The 11,723-nt window shown below is 36.2% G+C and overlaps 1 protein-coding gene across 1 annotated transcript; it reads right to left on the reverse strand.

The window, feature by feature from the left end:
* Positions 1 to 2,131: 2,131 nt before the first annotated feature.
* On the reverse strand, positions 2,132 to 9,703 carry abcb8 (ATP-binding cassette, sub-family B (MDR/TAP), member 8). The gene is made up of 16 exons (XM_028021789.1): positions 9,481 to 9,703; positions 8,037 to 8,349; positions 7,804 to 7,959; positions 6,523 to 6,617; positions 6,317 to 6,422; positions 6,071 to 6,232; positions 4,614 to 4,699; positions 4,443 to 4,540; positions 4,256 to 4,361; positions 4,110 to 4,143; positions 3,654 to 3,790; positions 3,467 to 3,561; positions 3,250 to 3,383; positions 2,959 to 3,106; positions 2,626 to 2,876; positions 2,132 to 2,475 (listed from the first exon to the last, which is right to left on the reverse strand). The coding sequence occupies exons 1-16, from the start codon at positions 9,582 to 9,584 to the stop codon at positions 2,392 to 2,394; spliced, it is 2,109 nt and encodes a 702-aa protein (XP_027877590.1). The 5' UTR covers positions 9,585 to 9,703; the 3' UTR covers positions 2,132 to 2,391.
* Between the last annotated feature and the right edge of the window lie 2,020 nt (positions 9,704 to 11,723).

Genomic DNA, 11,723 nt, shown 5'->3' on the forward strand with positions numbered 1-11,723 from the left:
TGGCGGTTCATCATAGGATATGTGAACAAAATAAAAATGTTGTATTATTCTGGACTCCTGCTCATGTAGGTATTATGGGGAATGAAAGAGCAGACAAGCTGGCTAAGGAGACAATTAAAAAAGATGATATTGATATGCAAATAAAGTTATCTAAATCTGAAGGCAAAAGTATAATTTGGAAAGAAAGCAAGAAGATATGGGAAGATAGGTGGGTAAATAAAATAAAAGGAAGACATTTATTTAGAATACAAAAAACAGTCGATGTAGAAAGGATCAGAGGATTAAACAGGAGGGAAGAGATAATTATAAATAGAATACGAACTGGGCATAGTTTCCTAAACTGAACTCTTTTTAAGATGGGGAAACACCTTACTGGTTTATGTAGATGGTGTGATGAAGTAGAAACAGTGGAACATGTTTTGATTAAATGTAGGAAATACGCAAGTCAAAGAAGATTATTAAAAACAGAACTAGGTGTTAGTAGGGAATTGAAATTTGACAAGGTGATCGATCAGCTGAATAGTATTGAGGGGAAAAAGAAGATTTTTCGTTTTTTAAAAAACACTGGGATTTTTAAGAGTCTTTGAGGAGTAGGTGGTAGGAGTCAATAGAGGGCAGTAGTGCAACATAATTGGATGCAAGCTGCCGTTAAAATCTAAAGAAGAAGAAGAAGAAGTTTCGTACCTGTGGCATATCTAAAAACTGCAGGACACTGGCCCTTGAGGACTGGAGTTTGACACCTGATTAATGAAATATAATCTGAGTAAGCACAAAATAAGCAAAAGTTTTCAAACAATATTTAACAGATGAAAACAGCAACTCATCTAGCCTCAATCCATAGTAATTCAAGAGGAATTGTGAATTCAGCAATTATTCCAAATTGAGAAAAACAAGGAAAACTTGGAAAAACTATAACACTGTTTTTCTTCTCTTTATCATCCTCTATGATAGTTGAGTTATTTTCAAATTAGTTTGATAATTTCTAATGTGTTTTTTCTACCATATTCATTTTTATTTTTGCTGCAGCACTTGTATTACAATTATTTGTATAAAATAATGCCCTGTAAAAATAGTTTGATTCACTAACCAGAGCACTATTTGGTTCAGATTTAATAAAAAAATAGAGGAAAAAATAAACTGATGAAAGCTTTTTTTTTGCTCACTTTATCTTTAGCTTGCCATATCTTTATATATATATTTCAGCAAATAAATTGCCATGTTTACATTCAAACATTTATTTATGCATGTGAAAGCAAACCTTGACCTCACTGCAGCAAATATTTCAGAAACTAAAAACTATTGACTGTATTAGGAAGAACTTTAGGTTGTTACATTATCAACTTGGATCATCATTCTTTCTTAAATGTCTTAAAAAAAGATGTTTGTTCAATCTAGGTATGTGCTAGTTTGTGGAACGTACCACCAATACCAACGTTACACAGTTTTAAAAATAGCTACATTTTTCCATGATGGCATTCTTATGGTTAAAATTCTTCTTGAGAAGAAGCTAAATAAAATGCCTGAGTGGCCATTTCTCAAATATATCAGAAGTTAGAATAGCGCCACCTTTCTTCAAGTGCACACTTCTGGTGCGCTCACTAAAAGCCATCTCACACATTATCTTTGCTTACAAGGCACATCAGCAGTAATGGAAATACTTCCATGGGAAAACACAGGCAGTTATGGTGTAGAACCTAAAGAAGAACATATCTGTGAAACAGGTGACTACAAATTGCAAATGCAGCCTTGGAAAAAGAGGTGTCTACATTTTGACATTTCAAGAGTATGTTCCATACACCAAATGTATTGCTTAACTGTGTATACCTGTTTAAAAGTTCAATTCCACTGACAAGGCTGTAATCCACATAAGTAATATATGGAGCAATTACCAACAAGAAAGACTTGGTTTAAACAGTTGGGAATGCATAGGTAGGCAAGATCAATTCAAAAATAGTAGCTGTTTATGTCTAAAAGTTGTACGAATATATTACTGTTAGCCAAATGATTTGTTCCAAAATTAGGTTAATCGTGTATTCCGATATAAATACAAGTTTAAACTAACCATAGTTGCTTTTTTTAAAAAGAAACATAAGACATTGGTGCTAAAGTACCAAATCTAAATAGACATTTCTCATCTCAAAAAGATTTTATTTTCCAAAAACTAAACTTTATAATTTAATTTGTTTCATAAGCTCAGTACAGTAGCATTTTTAAAATCATCACGTTTTAATCCAGTTGGTCCACTTAACACACATTTACTATTTACAAATGTTTGATTTTTCTATGAAACTAAACGAACATAGACAAGTTCATTTTCTAACCCAGCAGACGTTATCCATGAATTTAACTCACTAATTTATCATTGCACAACTGAAAACTGTTTGTAAATCTTTATTTCTGCCCCTCAGCTCTTTGTCTGCGGATCAGATCAGAATAAAGTCCTCCTTTGCTCAGCAGTTCCAAATGTGTTCCAGCCTGTGTGAAAAGAACAACTTCTTAGATAATGCAATGGATAGATGCAATTTCTAGAAATTAAATTACGGTATGTCATTTGGGGGTTCATTTTTGAACTTCTTCATGAGCCAATACATTTAATTGAGTGCCCATGCGTCACCAAATCCTCACCTCCACAATGCGGCCATTGCTCATGACACAGATTAAATCGGCCCCTTGGATAGTGCTCAGTCTGTGGGCGATGATGAGCACAGTGCGACCCCTTGTGGCTCTGTCCAGCGCTTCCTGCACCACCCCCTCGGATTCTGCATCAAGGGCGCTCGTGGCTTCATCGAGCACAAGGATGCTGGGGTTCTTGATCAAAGCTCGGGCGATGGCAATCCGCTGTTTCTGGCCCCCTGATAGCGCCACACCTCGCTCACCTAGATATAGAAACCTAGAAGTTTATAATTTACATGCAACACAGCATTTCAAAAGAGATTAAGCTTAAATGGCAGCACGTACCAACCATGGTGTTATAGCCATCTGGGAAACTCATAATGAAGCGGTGAGCATTAGATTGCTTTGCTGCACTAATGACCTCAGCATCTGTGGCATCAGGCTTCCCAAAGCGGATGTTCTCCATGATAGATGATCCAAACAAAACTGGCTCCTTCAAACAGAAGAGAGAATGCAATGACATCTAAATTTAAATCTAAACAGACGTTTAAGCACATTGACTATTCTTCGTGTTGATTATTAAGTATTATATATGTTATTTAAGCTTAATACGGTCAGGTGGATAAAACAATCTACCTGATTGATGAATCCAATAACTTGGCCCCTGAGCCAGGCCAAATCCAACGTGCGAATATCGAGCCCATCCAACATGACCACACCATTGGTTGGGTCGTAGAAACGCTCCATTAAGGATGCCACTGTGGACTTCCCTACAGGGTTTAACTTTTATGAGCAAACCTTGAAATCATTTAGATGTCACAAAATGAAATGTAATGGCATTCTGTCAGAATACCTCCTCCAGATTCGCCAACAATTGCAACAGTTTTACAAGGTGGCAGAATTAAACTGAACTTCTTCAGGACTTCATGGCCGGGTCTCGTTGGATAACTATTGATGCACAAAAAATAAACATTTATTTCATGTTATCTAACAACTTTATTCCGTTCTTAGAAGTGTAGAAGATGCTATATTTGTTAAACCTGAATGAAATATTCATGAAGTCCACTCTTCCAATCAGAGAGTGGAAGGGGATGCGTCCTCCCCCCGAGAGAGGAATGGTTGGCTTTAAAGACAGGTATTCAAAAATCCGGGCCCCAGCGCTCATTCCTCTCACCACCTGCATGAAAGATTCATTCCACAGGAAACTTTAGAAGCAAAAGTAACCATTCAAGAATTTAGACAACATTTTGCTAAATTATTCATATTTCTTGAAGTTTTTCACACATTGTCTTCTTAGAACTAAAAACCTCAATATATTTTATAGGGATTATAAGTGGTAGACCAAGACAGTGTGGTCCATAATGGCGACATGAAAAGAAAATGAAAAGTTCTTTTTACAATTACAAATCTGAAAATTACCCTGTTCACTGGTGTGCAGCCACCTTCACTTGCACCTTTTTTGCAAGGCAGAGAACAAACATGTAACTTTAACTTACCTGTCCAAAAAGGATGGAAATACTGGCCAAGGACCTGAGCACAAAACAGACGTATTATTCATTACTGAAATAAGTTGAGTTTCAACAAGTGCATTAACTTTTTTATTGTGAATCAGATGAAGAAATAAACGTGGTGCATCTCATACCTCTGAACCGTCTGTGAAGCAACCAAGAAAGACATCAGGTCTCCAGGAGACATCTCATTACTTGAAATTAACGTCCCTCCAGCAAAAATTGTTCCCAGCACAATGCCTGTTTGAACAGCATCAGAATACTAGCATTATTGAAGGTATGACATATATTATGTCCAACAGCAACAATGTAGACACTCACAGTTCAGTGCCACGTTTGACAAGCCTTGGAAAACTGCGATGCCTCCACCAAGATTTTCATTCATTTCACATGATTTGTCGACTTCATGTGCATACAGTCTGAGGAAAAACATAATAAACTATTAAGTACAGTTCATTTTTAAGAATGATTTCAGAATGTGCTTTAACTCACTGGAGTTCTCGTTCCTCCATAGCAAAAGCTTTCACTGTTCGGACATTACCCAGAGCCTCATCTGCCACCTCTGTTGCTTTTGCTACCTGGATTTGAACAATAGCAGAAGCCAATCGGATAGTAAATTAAACAACATTTTGAAAAATATTTTTTATGGCTGATTTTGAAAGCAAACAACAAGCATTAACGTACAGAAGTATTCATAGCCCTTCAACTTTTCAGATTTTGTCACATTATAATCACAAACTTCAATCCAACAGTATCATAAAGTAAAAAAGGACATTGATAGTGATTTTCAAAATTCTTTAGAAATAAAAATCTAAATAGTGCAATGTGCATTTGTATTGAGCCCCATTTGGTCAATACTTTAAGGACATTCTGACATTGTTCTTTGCAAAAAAAAAACACAAGCTCAAGATTACTGGGTTGTAGATAACTTGTCAAGTCTTGCCACAGATTCGCAATTTGATTCAAGTCTGGACTTTGACTACTTTGGCCACTCTAAGACACAAATACTATTTTTCTGCACTGACTATTTGTTTGGTGGGTGTTGTCCTGCTAAAAAGTGAACCTCCACTCAAGTCTTTTGCAGATTGTAACTGGGTTTCTTTCAGGATTGCTCTACATTTAGAACCATCTATTTTCTCTATCAACCATGACCAGCTTTCAAACCCTGCTGAAATTATGTCTCTCTGTAGCAAGAGGTTACCACCATGTTATACCAGAGGGTTTCTGATGACCACTGCTAACCACACAAAGCTCTGCATGTAAACCATATGGTTCAATTTTGCTCTTATCTAATCACAGTACCGATATGGAAAACTTTAAATAAAGACGTTGATATCAATAGAGTGATAGCAGTAGGAGTTCGTCCTGTAACCGCCAGGTTGCTGGAAAATATTATACACAATAAACATTTTATATATTTGTCATTATGTACACACATATCAATACTATACCATCACTTCCTTTTGTTTGCTCCATGTGTCAACATAGGCTTTTGCTAGAAGGATTTCCTTACGTCAACATTTTCTTCAAAATGCAGGTCGCCAAAGGAACAAACATCCTAGATAAAGAGTCCACGCATTCTTTACTTCATCATCCTGTCTCCATGCTATTCTTCGCTTTAGCATCTGTTTCCTGTTATGCAAGTAAGCAAGCCTTGAGTCATACGAAGGCGTGAACACTTTTCTTTAGATAATCATAAAATCCCATAACAGTACCTATTTCCACATGTTTGACATTCCCATACATTGCCTTCACCATGAAAGGTTTCTTCTGTATCCTTGTTTTTCCATTTTAATACTTTGTGTTGGTCTTTCAAATAAAATCTGAATATTTTACACATTTTCTTTTTATGTTGACATTACGGAATGAAATACATTGAAGTTTGTGGTTGTAACGTGACCAAATGTGAAAAAAAAAAATCAAACAGTATATATAATATAAAATATTACCTGTTCTTGAGCGAGACGAGATAGTTTGCGCAGAAATGAACCAATAAGAGCTCCTGCTCCCACAAGACATGGGAGAACAACCACTGTCAAGCCTGTGAGCTTGGGGGAGATGATATAGAGAGACACAAAACACCCGACTGTCTGCGTGATGCTCCGCAGACCCTGAAAATATACAAGATGGGAAAATGGTTGCAATTTTTATATGGGATGTGTGACTAAAATGCTGACTCATGCTTGTGGAAATACCTGAGAAATAACCAATTTAAAGGAAGACTTGAACTCCTGAATGTCAGCAGTCAAACGGTTTACAAGCTGCCCGGTTTTATTGGCGTCAAAGAAAGCAACATCTTGCCTGGTGAAAAAAAAAAAAGAGTAGTACTTAGGTTTGAAAAGTGACTTTGCTTGATTATGTTTTAATACAGTGTTCAGAGTCAACATTGTAAAATATATACCTTATCAGGGAAGCAAAGAGGGTTTTCCTCATGTCTGCTGCCACTCTTTCCCCTACCCTCGACAGTAAGATGATGTAGCCAGTTGTTAGCAGGCCCTGCAAAAAAGATTTGATGAAGGACCAGAACAACAGACCACTGAACCTTTTAAATCTGTGACATCTAAATTTTTGCATGCAAATGGTAAAATTTACTCCTGTTGGAAGCTACATGCAATTCTGGGTAAATATGTTAATACCCCTTTAACTTTTTCACATTGCGTCACATTACAACCAAATATCTTAGTCTATTTGCACAATTGTAAAATTATTGTTAGCGCAATATCACTGTACACAATATATAAATAACAATAAACTGTCTGGACTGATTTAAGTGTTTATGTACCAAGAATTCAGGCTTTCTATGCATGTAATATATTTAGTGACACTTAAAGCAACATCAAAAGCTTTATATTGTAAAGAGATGATAAGATGGTAAATTCAATGAAAACCTACAACTAAGTTGTTTCAAAGATAAAGCCAAAAACAAATACAAATTGTTAATAAAACACTGTTTAGATGGAAATGTTACATTCTATTTTATTTTTCCAGAAACAGGATAGACTAGCCCTTATCTGGGGTTTGTCTTAGCTTTGCTAAGAATCCAAAGCAGAGAGCTGTTTCCATTGTTTATTTATTTGTTTACTTACCAAAAGCCTCATGATTATAGCAACCTTTACCGATGTTATCGCATATCATATGTTTTTCTAATGTTGTGAAGCCCTACTCCAGATAACTAAATCAAATAGAAGCATACTCTAAGCATGCAGAAAAAATTATGGGAAAATGTGGTTCTTCAGAGCATTAATTTAGTCGGTCCTCGAGGGCCAGCCGATCAAATGATGGCTCGTTAGAAGGCCTAAAAAGAACACTGACATGCTGAAAAGGTTGTTGGTGCCACCAGAGAGAGAACTAACACATGTAGGATGCCGGCCCTCGAGGACCAACTTTGGGGACCCCTGATTTAGAGGGTGAAAAATGTTCATATTTTTACTGAAAAAAATGTGTAATAAAAAAAATTAAAAATGTACATTCATTTCCACTTTTAACTGTGCAATAATATATTTTGCTTAATCACATAAAATTATAATACAAAAATGTACACAAGTATATGTATACAAATACTTTTGCAAGGAACTGTATTTATATGGGTGCATTTAACACCTACTACCCACAACAGTACAGTACAGAACTTCGACTTAAACTTCAAAACTATATCATGTATTTATAGATGTTTTGTACGTACCTGGATAGCATACAGTCCAAGTAGTTTCATAGCAGGACCTTTTATCTCGTTGACGTACGTACCTGAATGTTCTCTGAGGTAGCGTGCCACAACATTTACCAAATCACCAAGCATTAATGGGATTTGAATGTTCAAGATAGCTGCACCAAAAGCAAGCTGAAAAGAGAAAATGCATTTACAAATGGCAGTTTGCATCATTGCAGTCAACTTTAAATGAACCAGTTGAAGCTTACCACAACAGCACCAATGAGCGCAAACAGCTGCGGTTTGACAAATTCCCACAGGATGTGCCATTTGAAGTCAGGCACAGAGTCTTTGAGGATAACTTCCTCTGGAGTGTTGTTGTTGACATCTGCCTCACAGCAGGCTACACGGCAGAACAGGCGTGCTGAAACAGTGAGGACCGCAGGTCCTAGGATGAATTTCAAACCTGGTGATTTGGATGTCCGGGAGGTGGAGTGGTGGATTCTCTGAGTCAGGTTCCAAATTCGGTGCAAAGGATTGCCAGGTGGCTGTGTGGAGGTGTGTGAATGAGATGTATACCACCTGCATCAAAAGACATTACAAATATAGGTAGGGGGTAAAATTACTACAATGAATGAGGGCATATGAGAATTACAAAGACATTTTCTAGATATTTTTAGTTACAAACAACTGAGATTGAGTTAATTATCTAGGTAGCCAAAGTAGGTCCCAACAAATCAAGGATTATTTTTCTCATTTTGGCTATCAAAACTTTTTTGTTTTTTTTTAAGCATATGCGCAGAAATCTTAGACAATTACATTTTAAAGTGGCCTGTTTTTTTTTTTTCTGGACATCTCTTATGAGAAACAGAAACATTCTCCACACATGAAAACTACTTCATGTTTTTATGAAGAAGTTTCAAGTTTCCTGAAAACTTGACTTTTCTAGTTTTCAGGAAAATCAGAAGAGAATATATGAAAATTGCTTGGAATTATTAGGTTTCCCCATTTGTTGTCAAGTCAACTGTTGCCCAAACAAGAATTTTTGGGCGCTCATGAGCTACAGAAAGATACGGCAAACATATAAAACAACAGACGCATTAACAGCATATAAACATACATTTTTAGAAACTGATAAAGTACAGAGGAAAAACATGCACTTGATCACCCTGTGTCACACAGTTTCTTGATATGGCTTTTATTGTAAACTGAAATCAAAATCATTTATTAAAAAATTTTAGATCTGCAAATTAAGATGCATTTTATGACCAATTTAGATCTTAAAACCATTTATAACACCCCAGAAGACAAACTACATGTGGTACTCTTTCTAATTCAGAAAGTATTGCCAAGTTTTGAAATCTAAGGCCAAAATTTCAAAACTTGGCCTTAGAGTTTTGAAATCTCTAAAGCCAAGTTATATTTACTGATTCATAATTGCGTCACTCTTTCAGATCAAAGAGGGTTTTTTTTAAACTGTATGTCACCTACTGACTTGACATATTACCCTTTATTAAAGATAAAAGGACAAATCATTGTCCTTGATTAAGTCATTGCTATTCTCCTTTTGTCTGGATTACAAACTCAAAACTATTCGTGCCATATATTATCAAACCGCTTTGGGCCAGTGGTACGACTTAACGTGTAATTAACACAGCTAGCCTAATACAAATCTGTCACTAGCTAATCTAGCAACTGGTCACTTCAACCTACCGTGACAGCTTCCATTTGCCCCCTGTCTTTCTGCTCAGTGTAGAGAAAGAGAGTGAACGAGAACAAGCAGTGACGCACAATCTGGAGCACAGAAGCTGGGACATGTTTTAACCTTATTTCGGGAATAAATAACTCAAAATGTTCCCTTAAACGTGGAGTTCAATAATAATCCCACGGCTCCCTGCAGGCTGCCATACTGACGCTGACGAGTCTGCAAAGACGCACAGGAGGCGTAAAAGTCGCGTGAGTACGTCAACGTCATCGCCACATTGTGAGGGGCACGTTCTTCTTTTTAACACGAGTTTTAGTCATAACCAGGGGCGATTCTAGGATCTGACCTTTAGGGGTGCTTAGCCCCCAGCAGGGCTAAGACCCATGAGAAAATATTCGTTGGTGCGGTTTTCTAAATCTAACTGCTTATTTACATACATTCACAAACAGAAATTAAGAGACATGTTGTCAGTAATTCATAGAATAAAAGAACAATGTTCATTTTACTCAAACATATACTTATAAAGAGTAAAATCAGAGAAACTAAATTTTTTCCAGATGTGTATAAACTCAGTTTGAAACAGAATCTTAGGACTACATCATGCCTGCCAACATCTGCTAACATCAATGAGACACAAGCAGCTGTGGAGTGACGCGGTCCTAGTGGGGTCTGCTGCTCGGGAAATAAAATAAAATCTACTCAAAACTATACATTTCCAGTCATTTGAAGAACATTTTACTAAAACCAGTTTATTATCAAGGTAGAAGTTCAGGTAAATGACTCGTGAAAATGAGTCCTTAACCTGAACTTTTTTATATATATACATATATAAAATCATGCTTAGAAATTGCATTTCCCTTATTTTTATCTGAACGTTATGTGGCTGTTGGCCTTTTTCTTTAAATAAGAATGTTTGTCCATCTATGGAAAAGTAGACATGATGAGTCAGGGTTTTACTATTTCAGTTCACAGTTCATGAAGTGGGTCTATCATAGTTTCCGTACCAAACACCTTTCTATTCACAGACACAGAAACAGCCCAACATTCTGTACTATTCTTTACTTTTACCTTATTTCCGTGACTCTAGAGAGGTTTGGGTAATTAATTACAAAACAGCACAACAGTCACTAATCAAACTTCAAAAAAGACCAATAAGAGTAATTAACAAGGCTAAGGACTGCATTGTCACCTAAAATTGCCTATTGCAAAAAAAAATCCCTAAGCATAATATTTTGCATTGCAAATTGCCATCTGAATTAAGGTTGATATATATATATATATAATGGTCTTTACTGTTTTCTTTAGAGGCTGGTTCTAGACCAAATTTACCACAGGGGCCCGTGTAGTCAGTGTTTGTTTATGGAGAAAACAAAGAATTAAACACAAACAGAGCAATATTTCATCATTTAATAATGTGAACCAAAGAGCCACTTGTGTCTCCAGAGATTCAGGTTGCAGATCTCTGATTTAGAGAGTTCCCCTCTGGTTATTTAACATTTAACAACCTGAACTAAAGTCTGACCACATTCAGAGATTAAATCATAAACATAAATGGAGCAGCCAAACACACTTACTTGCATTTTTATGTCAATCCAAACAATGAACCTAGATATAAAATATTGACTTTATATCATTTTATGTAGTTTCAAACAATCTGCCATCATTTTATTGTCTTAAGTTCAAACTTGTTCATACATTTTTAGTGGAAAAGTTTGCTTTGTGAATGTGGGTTTTTGTAACATAAGAACTATTTCATATCAGATTCTGCACAGATGATGAGTGTACTGGTGAGGCAGGATATAAAAGTAATCTTTCATCAAGAAATACTTTAAGTTATTGGAATAATCCAGGAGACTGAATTTTTTCAGGCACATTTCAGAGATTTCAGTTCTCCTTTGCCACCTGCTGGTTAAACCAGTTACTGCAGGTTAACGTTTCTTCAAACATTAGAACATCAGGACTCCCTTTATACATATTTTATTTTAATTTCATTGTCTTAAACTTCCAAAATGTCTTCTACGTTTTGAAGGGTTGGTATCTTGAGCCTTTTTTGTGCTCAACTCCGAGGAACCACCCATTGCATCCTGGGAAGTGTAGTAGAAATGCAAAAATCAGGGTTGATCAAAACAGTTTTGTTTTTGTTTTGCTATTAGAGTAAAATATATCTGCCACATAGAAATCTGTCCTGACATGACAGCACAGAGTAAACATGCCCAAAAATATTAAATTTATTCTGGCTACACACATTTTT

Source organism: Xiphophorus couchianus, chromosome 6, assembly GCF_001444195.1.
Source record: "Xiphophorus couchianus chromosome 6, X_couchianus-1.0, whole genome shotgun sequence".
In the NCBI taxonomy this organism is placed as follows: domain Eukaryota; kingdom Metazoa; phylum Chordata; class Actinopteri; order Cyprinodontiformes; family Poeciliidae; genus Xiphophorus; species Xiphophorus couchianus.